This window comes from Phyllobates terribilis, unplaced genomic scaffold, assembly GCF_046119375.1.
Source record: "Phyllobates terribilis strain yellow unplaced genomic scaffold, ASM4611937v1 Scaffold_5__5_contigs__length_657084704, whole genome shotgun sequence".
Classification (NCBI taxonomy): Eukaryota; Metazoa; Chordata; class Amphibia; order Anura; family Dendrobatidae; genus Phyllobates; species Phyllobates terribilis.
Genome location: NW_027362765.1, coordinates 158,288,092 through 158,309,092, shown reverse-complemented (window position 1 = coordinate 158,309,092; position 21,001 = coordinate 158,288,092). Strand labels below are relative to the sequence as shown.

Below are 21,001 nucleotides of genomic sequence, written 5' to 3'. Positions count from 1 at the left end.
AGATCATAGACTGAACATGAGTCAACAGTGTGATGCAGCAGCAAAAAAGGCAAATACAATTCTGGGACGTATTAACAGAAGCATACAGTCTAGATCACGTAAAGTCATTATCGGTCTTTACTCCTCTTTGGTCAGACCTCATCTGGAATACTGTGTCCAGTTTTGGGCACCACATTTTAAAAAAGACATCGACAAACTGGAGCAAATTCAGAGAAGAGCGACCAGAATGGTGACCGGTCTGCAAACCGTGTCCTATGAGTAACGGTTACAGGATTTGGGAATGTTTAGCTTGCAAAAAAGAAGACTAAGAGGAGACTTAATAGCGGTCTACAAATATCTCAAGGGCTGTCACGTTGTAGAAGGACCATCTTTATTCTCATTTGCACAAGGAAAGACTAGAAGCAATGGGATGAAACTGAATGGGAGGAGACACAGATTAGATATTAGAAAAAACTATTTGACAGTTAGGGTGATCAATGAGTGGAACAGGCTGCCATGAGAAGTGGTGAGTTCCCCTTCAATGGACATCTTCAAACAGAGGCTGGACAGATATCTGTCTGGGATGATCTAGTGAATCCTGCTTTGAGCCGGGGGTTGGACCAGATGATCCAGGAGGTCCCTTCCAACTCTACCATTCTATGATTCTACGATTCTATGAAATGTGAGATTTCAGCCATAATTCTGGAGAAATCACTTATGAGCTGATGAATTGGAGTTGTAGTGGACTGTAGCGACAAGGTATTCAAACGCCTAGTGATGATAGCCCTAGCGCCAATGCCTATTATTATTTATTTGGATGGAAATAGCAATTGCAAAAGTGTAAGTGGGCTAGGATTTGAGCTAAATGTAGTCTTGTGTAAAACAGTATGTATAGTACAATCGTTGATGGAAGCATCAAGGACCTACACAATGAAAACCTGCTGTAACATTGAATTTTACAAATTGAAAATTTACTGTAACATTGAATTCCCTACTAATCTTTCACACAATCATTTTACAGAAAATTTTACAACTAAATCCAAATGTGAAACTGGAATGTCTTCTCCATTTCCTAGTGGCTATTTTTACAGAAACCAATGGTATAGCGCAAATTGCACTCTGCGTACATTACCATCCATCAACAAATGTGTAGCTGGTAAAATGATTTACTTAATGGGAGATTCAACATTACGTCAATGGATAGAGTATTTCCCATGGCTCTTGACAAGTAAGTAAGACTAGCATTTTTCTATGAAGGGGATCTCCTATACATTGGCATAGGCTCAGCACTGGACCACACTTATTGATGGCCCCAGTACAAAACATTTGTGCAGGCTGATCCTCAGAAACATGTGGCATGATTTGTAAAACTGTCCAATACACATTAGACAAGTGTTGGCATACACCCTTAATGTAAAGCCACCTACAGTCTACTGTGTAAAGTGATAGCTCAACTGTCCTTCATTGTCTGCTTTGAGTGAAAACAAGGATTAGCATTTTGCATCTGGAAGAGGCAGAGACAACTGTTTTCACATGGTTGTCCATGTAACACATTGGAGAGTCCCAAGTAGAATACCCTCCTTTTTTACATAATTTGCCCAAATATGGAATATCTACAGAGATTGTCTCATTAAGATGCCCCTCGTTTGTTACCCAGGATAATTGCAGTCAGAGGAGCAGCCATTTATCCCCATTCCCTTTGTTAAAACAAAAAAACATTAAAAGGAATGCCAACCCTCAATATATTAATAAAAGCTTCACAACCACTTCTCTCTCATATTATAACAAAACTATTATTATGGGAAGCGTTAATGTTTTAAACGTCCTGCTCCTAGGAGGCACTTCAGGAAATAGAAGATGAAGGAAGCAAACCTATCATAAAGGTGTTTGCTGTTATCAATATGCATATCACATATTATACTCTTTGAATCCCATCATATCCCATCATAATCCTCAATATTCAAAAATGTACGTACAATTGAAGCCAAATACTTGGCTACTCTTGGGTCTTTCTAGTTGATCCCATCACCTTTCTCAGCTGGTTTTGAGAGAACATGGTCAAAACTTTCCTTTCAAAAGGAAATCCTTTTGTACCAAACAAGAGCAAGAAAATTGGCCCAAAGGTCATGAAAATAGCCTATAGGAGAAAACAAATACCTGGCTTCTTATTATTATGAAACTAATACAGAAAATAGAGTCCAGTCAAGATGTATATACTGTATCTTACTATTTGTCTTAATCTTTTCTCAGCTCTGAAATTTTTTGATCTCCATGGAAGTGGTGCTCACAAGATGCATTTGGCATTAGATTTGGAAAATAACCTATATATCCAATGGAAGAAGCATGGGCACCCATTTGTTACTATCATTTCATACACTCAACGAGATAATACCTATATCTTCAATGAAATTGACCAACTTTCTGGCAGCCAAGACACTGTTGTCGTTATTTCTCTAGGACTACATTTTCGGCCCTTTCCGATTCATTTGTACATCAGGCGACTCCTCAATATTCGTACTGCCATTGAAAATCTGTTTGTTCGAAGCCCAGATACAAAAATCATCATAAAATCAGAAAACACCAGAGAAATAAATCTTGATGCAGAAAGGTTCAGTGACTTTCATGGATATGTCCAATATCTCTTGATGAAAAATATCTTTACAGGACTCAATGTTCAGTTTATTGATGCTTGGGATATGACTATTGCTTTTGGATCTTATGATCGTCACCCTCCTGAGGTTGTTATTAGAAACCAAATTAATCTATTCTTGAGCTTCATCTGTTAGATAAGGCATTGTTTTAGTGTGTGATTCTATTTCAAAGTAGTCTTTAAAAAGATTGATAACATATACATCATGACTTGATCAATGATCATTATTGACTGACAAATTGATGAAAGAAATATTAACACATGCCTTAATGTTTAGATTAATAAGTTGTCTGTAACGCAGGAACATACTCTCTACAACCAACAATGCTGATAAGTATACCTGCCAATTCTCTCAAAACATCTAAGAGGCTTTTTAGAAAAAAAGATGGACCTCTCTAATTTCCTCAAAAGTTGGCAAGTCTCAAGGGCACTGCACAAACCTCCCTCAAGATATTGCTTCCCTATTTCTTTGCCATGATGCTAAGACCAGGCTTCCACCTGCAACTGCTCCAACTTTTAGACAATGTAAAATTGCAAAGAAAACAAAGCAGCTCCAGTCAAACAAAGGAGGAATCGGGTAAGGAAGACCCACTTCACAAAATGTTAGATACTTACTTTAGAGGGGGAAACCGAACATCCATACTCGCTAAACCAGGTGACAGTTCACAATAAAGTTTGCCTTCTTTATTCCAATAAAAATCCTCTTAAAGAAACATACATAAACAGAAAGGAGAGCACATCTATGCATGTCTGGTTTCCCCTTCCTCAGCACAGAACTTCGCTACCCATTATAAGCATTATTCTACAGATTATTCATCCATCAAGTCACCATGGCTCGAGATCGAGATAAAGGCCGTTAAAAAAAAACAAGCATGTATAGCTTCCATCTGTCCAGTCGGCAGTGGTGTGCTTGGTTTTAACGTAACTTTATTCTTTCATGAGTTTTTTACAAGTTTATGACCACTTATAAAATGTGTTCAAAGTGCTGCCCATTGTACTGGATTGTCAATGCAACCCTCTTCTCCCACTCTTGACACACTGATAGCAACACCGCAGAAGAAATGCTAGCACAGGCTTCCAGTATCCGTTGCATCTTAAAAAAGTATCCGGAAGCATCTTAGAAAAAAAAATCTGTGTATGACAAAAGGCAGTTTTCACATTGAAAACAATGGGAGACAGTTTGAGGCTGGATTTCACATGGACTTAGTCGAAAACCTGCATGAAATTTCCACCATACCCTATCTTTTTGGTGCATGCTTCTACAGCCGACATTTCTGGTATATACATGTGTGTGTGTATATATATACCAACAAAAATATGCATATACAGTACAGACCAAAAGTTTGGACACACCTTCTCATTTAAAGATTTTTCTGTATGTTCATGACTTTGAAAATTGTACATTCACACTGAAGGCATCAAAATTATGAATTAAGACATGTGGAATTATATGCTTAACAAAATAAGTTTGAAACAACTGAAAATATGTCTTATATTTTAGGTTCTTCAATGTAGCCACCTTTTGCTTTGATGACTGCTTGGCACACTCTTGGCATTCTCTTGATGAGCTTCAAGACGTAGTCACCGGAAATGGTCTTCCAACAATCTTGAAGGAGTTCCCAGAGATGCTTAGCACTTGTTGGCCCTTTTGCCTTCACTCTGTGGTCCAGCTCACCCCAAACCATCTCAATTGAGTTCAGGTCTGGTGACTGTGGAGGCCAGGTCATTTGGCGTAGCACCCCATCACTCTTCTTCTTGGTCAAATAGCCCTTACACAGCCTGGAGGTGTGTTTGGGGTCATTGTCCTGTTGAAAAATAAATGATGGTCCAACTAAGCGCAAACCAGATGGAATAGCATGCCGCTGCAAGATGCTGTGGTAGCCATGCTGATTCAGTATGCCTTCAATTTTGAATAAATCCCCAACAGTGTCACCAGCAAAGCACCCCCACACCATCACACCTCCTCCTCCATGCTTCATGGTGGGAACCAGGCATGTAGAGTCCATCCGTTCACCTTTTCTGCGTCACACAAAGACACGGTGGTTGGAACCAAAGATCTCAAATTTGGACTCATCAGACCAAAGCACAGATTTCCACTGGTCTAATGTCCATTCCTTGTGTTCTTTAGCCCAAACAAGTCTCTTCTACTTGTTGCCTGTCCTTAGCAGTGATTTCCTAGCAGCTATTTTACCATGAAGGCCTGCTGCACAAAGTCTCCTCTTAACAGCTGTTGAAGAGATGTGTCTGCTGCTAGAACTCTGTGTGGCATTGACCTGGTCTCTAATTTGAGCTGCTGTTAACCTGCGATTTCTGAGGCTGGTGACTCGGATAAACTTATCCTCAGAAGCAGAGGTGACTCTTGGTCTTCCTTTCCTGGGGTGGTCCTCATGTGAGACAGTTTCTTTGTAGCGCTTGATGGTTTTTGCAACTGCACTTGGGGACACTTTCAAAGTTCTCCCAATTTTTCGCACTGACTGACCTTTATTTCTTAAAGTAATGATGGCCACTCGTTTTTCTTTACTTAGCTGCTTTTTTCTTGCCATAATACAAATTCTAACAGTCTATTCAGTAGGACTATCAGCTGTGTATCCACCTGACTTCTGCACAACACAACTGATGGTCCCAACCCCATTTATAAGGCAAGAAATTCCACTTATTAAACCTGACAGGGCACACCTGTGAAGGGAAAACCATTTCCGGTGACTACCTCTTGAAGCTCATCAAGAAAATGCCAAGAGTGTGCAAAGCAGTCATCAAAGCAAAAGGTGGCTACTTTGAAGAACCTAGAATATAATACAAATTTTCAGTTGTTTCACATTTTTTGGTAAGTATATAATTCCACATGTGTTAATTCATAGTTTTGATGCCTTCAGTGTGAATGTACAATTTTCATAGTCATGAAAATACAGAAAATTCTTTAAATGAGAAGGTGTGTCCAAACTTTTGGTCTGTACTGTATATAAGCACATTATATAGACACTGCATGTATACATTCCACAAACTGCAGATACACAAACTGCACACACTTATACACTACATATACACAATGCACACATACTGTACATATACAGTATTTACACATACTGCACACAGACATAGCTAAAGTGTATACACAAAAAATATATGCAGAATATATATACACAGTGCACAAATAGATTCAGTATACACACACCACACACATACATAGACTAAATATTTATATATCACAGTATATATACACAGTGCACACACGTAGATACAGTACACACACCCCACACACATACATATACAGAGTAAATATTTATATATCACAGTACAGTGCACACACATGTAGATAAGGTACATACACACCACACACATACATATACAGTATGCACAGTATATGTACAGTATATATCTCAGTATATAAGCACAGTGCACACACACATACAGTATACACACACTGCACACATATATATACATTACACACAGTATATACACAGTACACATGCATATAGTGTATATAAACACCCCACACACACAGTATATAAACACACTAAACACAGTATATATATACACCACAGATAGTGTGTGTATGTATATATACATGCACACTACACATAGATACAGTATACACACACATACAGTATATATACAACCCCTGGCAAAAATTATGGAATTGACGGGCTCGGAGGATGTTCATTCAGTTGTTTAACCCCTTTACCCCCGAGAGTGGTTTGCACGTTAATGACCAGGCCAATTTTTACAATTCTGACCACTGTCACTTTATGAGGTAATTACTCTGAAACGCTTCAACGGATCCCGGTGATTCTGAGAATGTTTCTTCGTGACATATTGTTCTTCATGATAGTGGTAAAATTTCTTCAATATAATTTGCATTTATTTGTGAAAAAATTGGAAATTTGGCAAAAATTTTGAAAATTTCACAATTTTCAAAATTTTAATTTTTATTCCATTAAATCAGAGAGATATGTTACATAAAATAGTTAATAAATAACATTTCCCACATGTCTACTTTACATCAGCACAATTTTGGAACAAAAAATTAGTTTTATTAGTGCGCTATAAGGGTTAAAAGTTGATCAGCGATTTCTCATTTTTCCAACAAAATTTGCAAAACCATTTTTTTAGGGACCACATCACATTTGAAGTGACTTTGAGGGGCCTTTATGATAGAAAATACCCAAAAGTGACACCATTCTAAAAACTGCACCCCTCAAGGTGCTCAAAACCACATTCAAGAAGTTTATTCACCCTTCATGTGCTTCACAGGAATTTTTGGAATGGGGAAGAAAAAAATGTTACTTTAGACCCCTATTTTTTTATTTTTTGCAGGGGTAACAGGAAAAAATGGACCCCAAAATTTGTTGTGCAATTTCCCCTGAGTACGCAGATACCCCATACGTGGGGAAAAAACACTATTTGGGCGCACAGCAGGGCTCAGAAGGGAACGAGCGCCATTTTACTTTTTGAATGTAAAATTTGCTTGAATAATTAGCGGACGCCATGTTGCGTTTGGAGAGCCCCTGATGTGTCTAAACAGTGACACCATTTGGAAACTAGACCCCTCAGGGAACTTATCTAAATGTGTGGTGAGCATCTTGAACCCCCAGGTGCTTCACAGAAGTTTATAACATGGAGCCGTGAAAATAAAATTTTCACATTTTTCCCACAAAAATGTTTTTCAGCCCCAAGTTTTGCATGTTCATGAGGGTAACAGGAGAAATTGCACTATGAAACTTGTTGTGCAATCTCTCCTGAGTAAGCTGATACCCCATATGTGGGGGAAAACTACTGTTTGGGCGCACTGCAGGGTTCGGAAGGGAAGGAGCGCCATTTGACTTTTTGAATGTAAAATTTGCTAGAATAATTAGCAGATTTCATGTTGCATTTGGAGAGCCGCTGATGTGCCTAAACAGTGGAAACCCCCCACAAGTGACACCATTTTGGAAACTAGACCCCTCAGGGAACTTATCTAGATGTGTGGTGAGCACCCTTAACCCCCAGGTGCTTCACAGAAGTTTAGAACATGAAGCCGTGAAAATAAAAAAATCTAACTTTTTCCACAAAAATGATCTTTTTGCCCAATTTTTTTAGTTTCACAAGGGTAAGAGGAGAAAATGGAACCTAAAAACTGATGTGCAATTTCTCCTGAGTACGCCAATACCCCATATGTGGGGAAAATACACTGTTTGGGCACACGTCAGGGTTCAGAAGGGAAGGAGCACTGTGTGACTTTTTGAACGCAAAATTGCCTGGAATCAAGAGAGGACGCCATGTCTCATTTCGGGAGCCCCTGATGTGCCGAAATAGTGGAAACCTCCCACAAGTGACCCCATTTTGGAAACTAGACCCCTCAAGAATTTTATCAAGGGGTATAGTGTACATTTTTAACCCAAAGGTACGACAGAATTTGATAACATTAGGTCATCATATTGAATAAGTTGTCATTAGTATTGAGTTAAAGTGCTCGCTACTTGAGTTTGCATCGGGTACTCGGGTATGCACCAAGTATCGCGGGTGCTCGAATGACATGCTCGAGTCTCCGCACCGCATGTTTCACGGTTGTTAGACACCCAAAAAAAACGTGCATGGCAGGCGATCCCAGCAACGTTTTTTTTGGCCGCGAAGCATATGGGTCAGAGACTCAAGCACGTCACTCGAGCACCCGCGATACTCAGTGCATACCCGAGTACCCGATGCAAACTCAAGTAGTGAGCACTTGCACTCAACAGTGGTCGCCAAATTGTCATAATTTTTTTTTTCTTTACTTTTGAAAAAAAAACAACCCTAGCCCCAACCCTAATACAACCCCAACCCTAACCCTAGCCCAACCCTAACCCTAGCACAACCGTAACCCTAGAGTTTATTTTTTTACACCATTCCTCGTGTGGTATAAGTGATTAGACTACTTTATTCTTCAGGTTGGTGTGATTACAGCAATACCAGATTCATATCGGGTTTTTATGACTGACAGCTGTCACACACTAAAAGACGCTTTTTTTGCAAAGACTAGTGTTTGCATCACCATATTTTGAGAGCTATAATTTTTCCATATTTTGGCCGACAGAGTCATGTGACAGCTTGTTTTTTGCGGGACAAGTTGACGTTTTTATTGTTACCATTTTCAGGCACGTGACATTTTTTAATCACTTTCTATTCTGATTTTTGGGAGGCAGAATAAACAAAAACAAACAATTCAGGAATTTTTTTTTGCGTTTTTTTTATGCCGTTCCACGTGTGGTTAAATTGATAATGCAGCGTTATTCTTCGGGTCAGTGCATTTACAGCGGTACCACATTTATATATTTTTTTTATGTTTTGCCGTTTTTACACAATAAAAACGATTTGCTAGAAAAAATAATTTTTTTGTATCGCTTTATTCTGAGAGCTATAACTTTTTTTTTTTGGCTGATGGAGCTGTACGGTGGCTTGTTTTTGCGGGACAAGATGACGTTTTTAGCGGTACCATTTTTATTTACATTCGTCTTTTTGATCACGTGTTATTCCATTTTTTGTTTGGCGGTATGATGATAAAGAATTGTTTTTTGCTTCATTTTTTATTTTTATTTTTTACCGTGTTCACTAAAGGGGTTAACTAGTGGGACAGTTTTAGAGGTCAGGTCGTTCCGGACGCGGCTATACCAAATATGTGTACTTTTATTGGTTTATTTTATTTTTTTTCATAATAAATAAATATTATGGATTCAATATATTTTTTTTTTTGGGGACTATTTTTTTTCTTTTTTTTATATATTTTTACAATTTTTTTAAATTTTTTTTTCACTTTTCTACTTTTTCTTTTTTTTTTTACTTTTACACATTGTCCCACTATGGGACTTTCACTTTTTGCAGCCTAATCGGCTGCATGGCATAGAGAGCAGAAGCTCCCTTTGTCATGTCGCCTGTCAGCGCTGCACACAGGGGAGACATTACTTTGGTCGCGCACTGCGCATGACCAAAGTAACGTCCTGCCTCCTGGTGACCCGGATGTTGTCATGACGACATCGGGTCGTCATGGCAACATCCGGAAGCCGCCAGACATCGCTGGACGCCGGCAAGAGAGGTGAGTATACCGATCACCCCCCCCTTGCCACCGCAATGCTGCGATTGACTTCGATTGCAGTATAGCGGGGGTTAATGTGCCGGGAGCGGTGCGGGACCACTCCCAGCACATAGCACCGGGTGTCAGATGTGACAATCAGCTGAAATCCGGCAGCGATCACCCCGCACACAAGCGCGATCGCAGCGCGCGTAATAATACGTAGCTGGTCCATAAGTCCCAGGGCACAGCTACGTACTATTACTGACATGGTCGGAAAGGGGTTAATGTTGTTGAAAAAAAGCAGATCACAGGCATGGCACAAAACTAAAGTAATTTCAAATGGCAACTTTAGGGCTTTAAGAAACACTAAAAGAAATCAAGATTAAAAATGTAGTACTCAGTAAGGGTAATTTTTTTCAGACCAAGCCGAGGGAAAAAATTATGGAATCACTCAATTCTGAGGAAAAAATTATGGAATCATGAAAAACAAACACACAAAAGAAGACTCCAATACATCACTAGTATTTTGTTGCACCACCTCTGGTTTTAATAACAGCTTGCAGTGTCTGAGGCATGGACTTAATGAGTGACAAACAGTACTCTTCATCAATCTGGCTCCAACTTTCTCTGATTGCTGTTGCCAGATCAGTTTTGCAGGTTGGAGCCTTGTCATGGACCATTTTCTTCAACTTCCACCAAAGATTTTCAATTGGATTGAGATCCGGACTATTTGCAGGCCATGACATTGACCTTACGTGTCTTCTTTCAAGGAATGTTTTCACAGTTTTTGCTCTATGGCAGGATGCATTATCATCTTGAAAAATGATGTCATCATCCCCAAACATCCTTTCAATTGATGGGATAAGAAAACTGTCCAAAATATCACTGTAAACTTGGGCATTTATGGAAGATGTAATGACAGCCATCTCCCCAGTGCCTTTACCTGACATGCAGCCCCATATCATCAATGACTGTGGAAATTTGCATGTTCTCTTCATGCAGTCATCTTTATAAATCTCATTGGAACGGCACCAAACAAAAGTTCCAGCATCATCATCTTGCCCAATGCAGATTTGTGATTTATCACTGAATATGACTTTTATCCAGTCATCCACAGTCCACGATTGCTTTTCCTTAGCCCATTGTAACCTTGTTTTTTTCTGTTTAGGTGTTAATGATTGCTTATGTTTAGCTTTTCTGTATGTAAATCCCATTTCCTTTAGGCGGTTTCTTACAGTTCGGTCACAGACATTGACCCCAGTTTCCTCCCATTCGTTCCTCATTTGTTTTGTTGTGCATTTCCTGTTTTGGAGGCATATTGCTTTAAGTTTCCGGTCTTGACGCTTTGATGTCTTCCTTGATCTACCAGTGTTTGCATTTAACAACCTTCCCATGTTGTTTGTATTTGGCCCAGATTTTAGACACAGCTGACTGTGAACAACCAACATCTTTTGCAACATTGCGTGATGATTTACCTTCTTTTAAGAGTTTGATAATCCTCTGCTTTGTTTCAATTGACATCTCTTGTGTTGGAGCCATGATTCATGTCAGTCGACTTGGTGCAACAGCTTTCCAAGGTGTGATCACTCCTTTTTAGATGCAGACTAACGAGCAGATCTAATTTGATGCAGGTGTTAGTTTTGGAAATGAAAATTTACAAGGTGATTCCATAATTTTTTCCTCAGAATTGAGTGATTCCATAATTTTTTTCCCTCTGCTTGGTCTAAAAAAAATTACCCTTACTGAGTACCACACTTTTAATCTTGATTTCTTTTAGTGTTTCTTAAAGCCCTAAAGCTGCCATTTGAAATGACTTTAGTTTTGTGCCATGTCTGTGATCTGCTTTTTTTCAACAACATTAAACAACTGAATGAACATCCTCCGAGCCTGGTGATTCCATAATTTTTGCCAGGGGCTGTACACACAGCATACACATAGAGTACATATACAGTATTTACACACTGTAGACAGATACAGTAGACACATACAGTTTATACACACTGCACACTCATGCTTGCACTTTACACATATGTAATAGTGAGGAAGGGTGCAACCTTCCCCTGGAACTGAAGTAGTTAGAATTACATATCCCCATAGTTAGGTACTCTCTGAACTGCTATTAGGTCAAGTTACGAGGTTAATTTCAGAGGCACAGTCAGTGGAGTAAGGGGGAAAAGTAGTGATTGGGATAGACAATGGGAATGTCTAGAGGTTAGATATAATTCCTTGTGGGGCTGCAGTACTTTTTATCAGCCACAAGATGCCACTGCTGGGCACAGTTGTCAGTGAGAGGCAAGGCAGTTGCTAAGCAGATGGCTTAGTGGGTGGAGCCTCAGGGTGTGCTAAAATTAGCTGCAGCCCTTATTTTTGAGTTCAGTTGAAGCCCTGTCAGGGACGAGACAGGAACTCTTATGTGCGGACATTCAGGGAAATTGGCTGCTATGGTAGACAGGGGCTCTCTACCCTCAGACAGTGAATCCGTAGTGTGAATATCTCCTCACGCAGGAGTCCCATTAGCCGGCCGGAGAAACTCAACAGAGGTATTGAGGACCGGGGACACTTCTAGTCTGCGGGTAGCAGAGGAAAATAGGACCCCAGGATAAGCCGTGAGGAAGATAAAGGATCTGGGCACACTTTCACTGGTGAGGAACCGTCTCTTAGGCTAAGGAATAGAAACAGAGAGATGCTTCACCTAAAGAGGGCACCAGGGCTGAAGATGATTTTAGCACCTGTATGGGAGACAAGAACTTGTTGGGCCTTATCCAATCTACCAGACTGTAAATATTGTAATTACTCCTTTCCCCCAAGTAAAACCCCAGTTATGGTTAATAACTTTGTGTCCTCTGAAATTATTACTGCCCTGGTCCCAGAAGAGAAATGTCTGGAGACAGCCGCGACCGGATGGTGTGAAGTAAGTGAAGAATGTCACATGCACAGCCACACATCAGAGGGAAGACATGAATTGTCTGTAAGGTGCCAAAGAGAGCAGGGGCCACAACTCGCCCACGACTACCTCGCTGGGGCACCTTACACATATATACAAACACTGCACTGCTCATATACAGGTACTGAAAATAAATAAAACTCCTCTTGTCTGGCACATATCTTCTGTCAGTAGGTAGCTTTTATTGCCCATTACATTTCTTCCTCTCACCTCTACTTGCTGTGATATTGGGGGGAGGGATACAATCAGTAATCCGGTAGTTGCAGGGGTCTTGAGATCATAATTTAGGTGCTGTATGTAAGTGTCGGCAAGAGGGAGTGAGAATCCCACAGCAAGGACTTGAAGCAGGGGAGGAAGAAGCGCACAGACAGCTCGGCAACTCACTGTCTGATGATTTATGAAGACACAGAAAGAGCTGCCTGTACATCCTGGTAGTAGACTATTGTGCTTTCCCAGCAGATGCAGGGCAGGATCGCTGGGTTATTGCTGACTCATAGCACAATAGTTACCATTGTATTACAGCAGCCCAGCGATCCTGCCCTGCATCTATAACTGCCAGTGCTGTTCAGCACACATAGTGTTAATAGTTACATTCCCGGCCAATGAGCAGACTGACTGCTCCATGCAGCTGGACAGCTCAGTGCTGGACTGCTGGGAATCTCTGCTAGACCCCCTGTTCTCAGCCCTGCAGCAGGCAGACTGCACAAGCCGGGGATGTAACTGAACCAACACTGTATGTGCTGAGCATCACTGATGGAAGGATAGTGAAAGTAAACTTACTGCAATGCATCCTGGGGGAGTGACGTCAACACAGCAGGGGAGCTTGGGAATTTCGCTCGGAGTGGAGGCGACTTCAGCTGAAGTCGGCTCATTTCAGTGAGATGCTTGTGCCATGAAGAGGAGTTTTTCTCCATTTTGCTATATCCTTAGTTAAAAAAAAAATTCTGAAACCATTAATGTTGTTGCATGTGCTTTTATATTAAATAATAACATTTTTAGTGATAGGTTTGCTTTAAGAATAACAAAGTCAATGTTTTGGAGTGGCCATCACAAAGCCGTGATCTGAATGCTATTGAAAATTTATGGGCAAAGCTGAAAAGGCTGGTGGGAGCAAGGCAACCTACAAACCTGGATCTGTTACACCAGTTTTATCAGGAGGAATGGGCCCAAATTCCAACCAACTATTGTGAGAAGCTTGTGGAAGGATATTTCTAACGTTTGACCCAAGTCATTCAGTTTAAGGGCAATGGTACCAAATACTAATGAAATGTATGTAAACTTTTGACTTTGCAGTAAGTAATAAAAATGCCTTAAAACATTCTCTCTCTCTCATTCTGGCATTTGGCAAATATTAAAAATTATGGTAATCCTAAATGACCTAAAACGGGAAAGGTTTATTCTGATTTCATGTCAGATATTGAGAAAAAACATAGATAAGTGTCTATTTATATAGTGTACAAGCATTTCACACACCATATAGGCCACAAAGTAGTAGGAAAGCGGAGAGGTTAAATGGGACACTTGAACTAAAGCAATAGCAGACACAGGAAAGAACTGGGTAGAGTGCTTGCCACTTGCACTCTTTTCAGTCAGACATACAGTGGTGGCCAAAAGTATTGGCACCCCTGCAATTCTGTCAGATAATACTCAGTCTCTTCCTGAAAATGATTGCAATCACAAATTCTTTGGTATTATTATCTTCATTTAATTTGTCTTCAATGAAAAAACACAAAAAGAATTGTCCTAAAGCCAAATTGGATATAATTCCACACCAAACCTAAAAAAGGGGGTGGACAAAAGTATTGGCACTGTTTGAAAAATCATGTGATGCTTCTCTAATTCGTGTAATTAACAGCACCTGTAACTTACCTGTGGCACCTAACAGGTGTTGGCAATAACTAAATCACACTTGCAGCCAGTTAACATGGATTAAAGTTGACTCAACCTCTGTCCTGTGTCCTTGTGTGTACCACATTGAGCATGGAGAAAAGAAAGAAGACCAAAGAACTGTCTGAGTACTTGAGAAACCAAATTGTGAGGAAGCATGAGCAATCTCAAGGCTACAAGTCCATCTCCAAAGACCTGAATGTTCCTGTGTTTTCCGTGTGCAGTGTCATCAAGAAGTTTAAAGCTCATGGCATTGTGACTAACCTCCCTAGATGTGGACGGAAAAGAAAAATTGACGACAGATTTCAACGCAAGATTGTGCGGATGGTGGATAAAGAACCTCGACTAACATCCAAACAAGTTCAAGCTGCCCTGCAGTCCGAGGGTACAACAGTGTCAACCCGTACTATCCGTCGGCGTCTGAATGAAAAGGGACTGTATGGTAGGATACCCAGGAAGACCCCACTTCTTACCCCGAGACATAAAAAAGCCAGGCTGGAGTTTGCCAAAAATTACCTGAGAAAGCCTAAAACGTTTTGGAAGAATGTTCTCTGGTCAGATGAGACAAAAGTAGAGCTTTTTGGGAAAAAGCATCAACATAGAGTGTACAGGGAAAAAAAAGAGGCATTCAAAGAAAAGAACACGGTCCCTACAGTCAAACATGGCGGAGGTTCCCTGATGTTTTGGGGTTGCTTTGCTGCCTCTGGCACTGGACTGCTTGACCGTGTTCATGGCATTATGAAGTCTGAAGACTACCAACAAATTTTGCAGCATAATGTAGGGCCCAGTGTGAGAAAGCTGGGTCTCCCTCAGAGATCATGGGTCTTCCAGCAGGACAATGACCCAAAACACACTTCCAAAAGCACTATAAAATGGTTTGAGAGAAAGCCCTGGATTCTTCTAAGGTGGCCAGCAATGAGTCCAGACCTGAATCTCATAGAACACCTGTGGAGAGATCTCAAAATGGCAGTTTGGAGAAGGCACCCTTCAAATATCAGGGACCTGGAGCAGTTTGCCAAAGAAGAATGGTCTACAATTCCAGCAGAGTATTGTAAGAAACTCATTGATGGTTACCGGAAGCGGTTGTTCGCAGTTATTTTGGCTAAAGGTTGTGCAACCAAGTATTAGGCTGAGGGTGCCAATACTTTTGTCTGGCCCATTTTTGGAGTTTTGTGTGAAATGATCAATGATTTGATTTTTGCTTCATTCTCTTTTGTGTTTTTTCCTTGCAAGCAAATTAAATGAAGATAATAATACCAAAGAATTTGTGATTGCAATCATTTTCAGGAAGAAACTGAGTATTTTCTGACAGAATTGCAGGGGTGCCAATACTTTTGGCCACCACTGTACTCCAAGTAGAAAGACAAGTTTGCCTCCTTTTGAAACCATTGTTTGGAAATGCCCCAAAGACAGGGTCTGTACTTCCCACAGGTACTGCAAATGCAACATGGTACTATGACAGCCTATGTCCAGGCCTTGGATGAAAAAAAACTTGATGTGGTGCATAAACATGTGTTTTCATCCATTCCTGATCCTAATGCAAGTGCAGACGTGCATCAGTTGAATCCAGGTGATTTGGGTGGTCATATGCAGAGACGTGAGAAGGAGCCTAGATCCACGATTTGATGGCCCATTCCAAGTCCAGCTGACCACCTCCACCTCAGTGAAGCTTGAGGGAAGGCCCACCTGGATCCATGTCAGTCACTGCACAAAGGTCACTTCACCTGGATAAACTTTTAAATATGGACTGGGACAACAAAATTATTTGACATCCTTTTCTTATAAAGGATCATGGAAGGAGAAAAGCCCAAAGACTATTGACTGTTGGATTTGCACACACAGCCCAGTATCAGCAAGGACTATGCCGTACTTAGCCTTACCTCTGGAGCCACGGGAGGTATCAATACCACACTTCATATACAATGAGAACTGGACTCAATCTAAATTTTGGAGAAAGGATGTGCCTCGTGACATATCTGCTTCATGGACTATAGTCGGATGGATCACTAATCTTTGATTTCAGTTAAATACGTATGCATGATCAAACCTAGGTTAATGAGACAGTATACCAAAATGGTATTGAAGGCTACAATACATCATCTATCAGTAAAATAGTAAGGAAGGAAAGAGGTAAATGTACATTTGGTATAGACAGAAAACAAATGGATAATACTTTGTGCGTCCACAAAGCAATGTTGGGGCTTTTGAATTTATACCAATGTGTACTGACCCCTTACCATGTTTGTGTTCTCCCAGAAGGAGCATTATTGGTTTGCACACACCATGCTTGCAGGTCCTCTTGCCAAACCAAAATTAGTAAACTTAGAGACGATTGGTTAAAGCAATACAGAGCAAATAGAGACTCCTGGTGGGGGAATACATTCTTCTTTTTAAATCCAGCCAACTGGTTCAGTGGCCCAGCGGGTTGGATTTCTAGTATTGTACAGATTTGCATGTAGATTTTATTGTTTTGCTTATTGATCTACGCAACCGTAAATCACTGATATATATATTTCCCAAGCTATTGAGTAATATATGCGTTAATCTAATGCTGAACCCTCCATAGTGTATCATAAATCGCAGATAATCACTACTGACGGGGGAAGTGGGGGTCCACAATGAGGGTGGATGGGCGAAGCAGATAGGAAGACCACTTATGAGTATTAGACTCATGAGACAGTAGCTCCTTTGTGGACATCAGCTGACCCCGTGGTAGAGGTTATATATATATATGTATATACCATTTACTAAAGAGGGAATTGATATAGAAGGGTTAATGTTTTTTCTCTGTGCTCTATATTTCTCTACATACTCTAGATTTCTCACCTTTCTCTATCTCACACTTTGTTTACAGTTACCCAGTCTCGCAGTCTCCTCTCAAGTATCTTATGCGTTTTATCTCATATATAACATTCTGCTAACTTCTGCTAAAATCATGTTATGGAACAGGATGAATAAAGTCATCATGACCTGGACAAGGGGTGGGGGCTACACGGGCTGCAATGAGTTGCATTGCTTGTAAATGGTATAAAAATGATTACTCTTTGTGTGAATAAACAGAAACTGATGTGTTCACGACCTGTGTGCAAACTTTTCTCCGAGCACTCGTAATATTGGAGGGCCTATTCTCTTAATTCGGCCTCACAGGTGATCTGGCATATCAAAACAGAATCAAAACAGCTACAACACTCGTATAACCCCTTAACCGAGCACGTTCGCTCAACGTTAACATACATCCATCCTTACATGTGTGGGAAATGTGCAATAAAATTATAAATCCCATGCATACAATTACATATACATCCATCCTTACACGTGAAAACGAAGACTTGTATATATAACTGCAGATGCATTTTTTTCTACTTGTTCTACGGATGAAGATGCTTGTTGTCATTATTAGTGATGAGCGAGCACTAAAATGCTCGGGTGCCCGAAGCTCGGGTCGAGCACATTGGAATGCTCAGGTGCTCTACCCGAGCAACGAGCCCAATGTAAGTCTATGGAAAACTCGAGCATTTTTCTGGCGGTCCCCCCCGGCGGTCTGCAGAAGGTCAAAAATTGCCCAAATCGATGGGAACAGTACTCAATTAAGCGGCAGGCAGGCAGAATATATAGGCAGACAGGCAGGCAGGGTATATAGGAGGGTGCATGAAAAACATAGCAGGGCACTTGGAACAAACTAGTGCCCTCCGATTTTCATGTACCCTTCTTTTTAAAAAAGCCAGCCGGCAAATCAGCAGCGGCATACACCAGTACCCGACAATTTGGAACAGAAAGAATAGAGCATCACACATAGATTAGATAGATAAAAACATGTCAGTCACTTATATAATAAGTGCAGTGACAGTGTTGGTTACTGTACTTGTCATTTAGTGTTAAAATAAAGGATTTATTAAAAAAAAAATAATAGTGTTTTCATGCACCCGTCTCTTTAAAAAAAGCCGGCCGGCAATTCATCATCGGTACCCGACAATTTAGAACAGAAAGAATAGAGCATCACACACAGATTAGATAGATAGAAACATGTCAGTCACATATATAATAAGTACAGTGACAGTGTTGGTTATTGTACTTGTCATTTAGTGTTAAAATAAAGGATTTATTAAAAAAAAAATTGGCGTGGGGCTCCCCATAATTTTAGTCTCTAGCGGAGGTTAAGCAGACGGCTGGGGCAGATGTTTGAAGCACGGAAAGGGGGTAATACCCACGGAGCTTCCCAGGCTACTAATATCAGACCCCCAGCTGAATACCTAGCCTTTACTAGCTATTAAAATGGGGGACCCCCCAAAAAAATGACGTGGGGTCCCCCTATTTTAATACCTAGCAAAGGCTAGGCAGACAGCTGGGGGCTGATATTAACCACTTCGCGCCAGAGCCTGTTTTTGCCTTCGTGACCAGGCCAATTTTTTCAATTCTGACCACTGCCAGTTTATGAAGTAATTACCCTGGAACACTTCAACGTATTCCCCTGATTCTGAGATTGTTTTTTCGTGACATATTGTACTTCATGGTAGTGGTAAAATTTCTTCGATATCACTTGCGTTTATTTGTGAAAAAATCGGAAATTTGGCGAAAATTTTGAAAATTTTGCAATTTTCAAACTTTGAATTTTCATGCCCTTTAATCAGAGAGATATGTCACACAAAATAGTTAATAAATAACATTTCCCACATGTCTACTTTACATCAGCACAATTTTGGAACCCAAATTTTTTTTTGTTAGGGAGCTATAAGGGTTAAAAGTAGACCAGCGATTTCTCATTTTTCCAACAAAATTTACAAAAACATTTTTTTAGGGACCACATCATATTTGAAGTCACTTTGAGGGGTCTTTATGACAGAAAATACCCAAAAGTGACACCATTCTAAAAACTGCACCCCTCAAGGTGCTCAAAACCACATTCAAGAACTTTATTAACCCTTCAGGTGCTTCACAGGAATTTTTGGAATGTGGAAGAAAAAAATTAACATTTAACTTTTTTCACAAAAATGTTACTTTAGACCCAATTTTTTTATTTTCACAGGGGTAACATGAAAAAATGGACCCCAAATTTTTTTGTGCAATTTCTCTTGAGCGTGCTGATACTCCATATGTGAGGGATAACCACTGTTTGGGCGCACGGCAGGGTTCGGAAGGGAAGGAGCGCCATTAGACTTTTTGAATGTAAAATTTGTCTGAATAATTAGCGGACGCCATGTTGCGTTTGGAGAGCTCCTGATGTGCCTAAACAGTGGAAACCCCCCACAAGTGACACCATTTTGGAAACTAGACCCCTTAGGGAACTTATCTAGATGTGTGGTGAGCACCTTGAACCCCAAGGTGCTTCACAGAAGTTTATAATATTGAGCTGTAAAAATAAAATTTTCACATTTTTCCCGCAAAACCGTTTTTCATCCCTTAATTTTGCATTATCATAAGGGTAATAGGATAAATTGCACCATGAAATTTGTTATGCAATTTCTCCTGAACACGCTGATACCCCATATGTGGAGGCAAATTACTGTTTGGGCACATGGCAGGGTTTGAAAGGGAAGGAGCGCCATTTGACTTTTTGAATGTAAAATTTGTTTGAATAATTAGCGGACGCCATGTCACATTTGGGGAGCCCCTAATGTGCCTAAATAGTGGAAACCCCCCACAAGTGCCACCATTTTGGAAACTAGACCCCTTAGGGAACTTATCTAGATGTGTGGTGAGCACCTTGCACCCCCAGCTGCTTCACAGAAGTTTATAATATTGAGCCGTAAAAATAAAATTTTCACATTTTTCCCTCAAAAAATGTTTTTCATTCCCTAATTTTGTATTATCATAAGGGTAACAGGATAAATTGCACCATGAAATTTGTTGTGCAATTTCTCCTGAACACGCCGATACCCCATATGTGGAGGCAAATTACTGTTTGGGCACATGGCAGGGTTTGAAAGGGAAGGAGCGCCATTTGACTTTTTGAATGTAAAATTTGTTTGAATAATTAGCGGACGCCATGTCACATTTGGGGAGCCCCTAATGTGCCTAAACAGTGGAAACCCCCCACAAGTGCCACCATTTTGGAAACTATACCCCTTAGGGAACTTATCTAGATGTGTGGTGAGCACCTTGCACCGCCAGCTGCTTCACAGAAGTTTATAATATTGAGCCGTAAAAATAAAATTTTCACATTTTTCCCATAAAAAATGTTTTTCATTCCCTAATTTTGCATTATCATAAGGGTAACAGGATAAATTGCACCATGAAATTTGTTGTACAATTTCTCCTGAGTACGCCGATACCCCATATGTGGGGGAAAACCACTGCTTTGGTGTACGGCAGGGTTCGGAAGAGAAAGAAGCGCTATGTTGGCTGGGATAGGCAGCAGACACCATGTCACATTTGAAGAGTCGCTGACATGCCAAAACAGCAGAAACCCCCACAAGTGACCCCATTTTGTAAACTACACCTCTCAAGGAATTCATCTAGGGAAGTAGTGAGCATTTTTTAATTTTTTAATTTATACCATTGGGCAGTGAAAAAAGCATAA

The 21,001-nt window shown here is 40.4% G+C and overlaps 1 protein-coding gene across 1 annotated transcript in view; it reads left to right on the top strand.

Moving 5' to 3' along the window:
* Positions 1 to 2,765, top strand: part of LOC141271500 (NXPE family member 1-like) — a 182,140-nt gene extending 179,375 nt beyond the window's left edge. The window contains exons 5-6 of the mRNA XM_073681563.1: positions 1,001 to 1,207; positions 2,230 to 2,765. Coding sequence (XP_073537664.1) covers positions 1,001 to 1,207; positions 2,230 to 2,765 — 743 coding nt within the window. The remainder of the gene's footprint in view (positions 1 to 1,000; positions 1,208 to 2,229) is intronic.
* Positions 2,766 to 21,001: the final 18,236 nt, after the last annotated feature.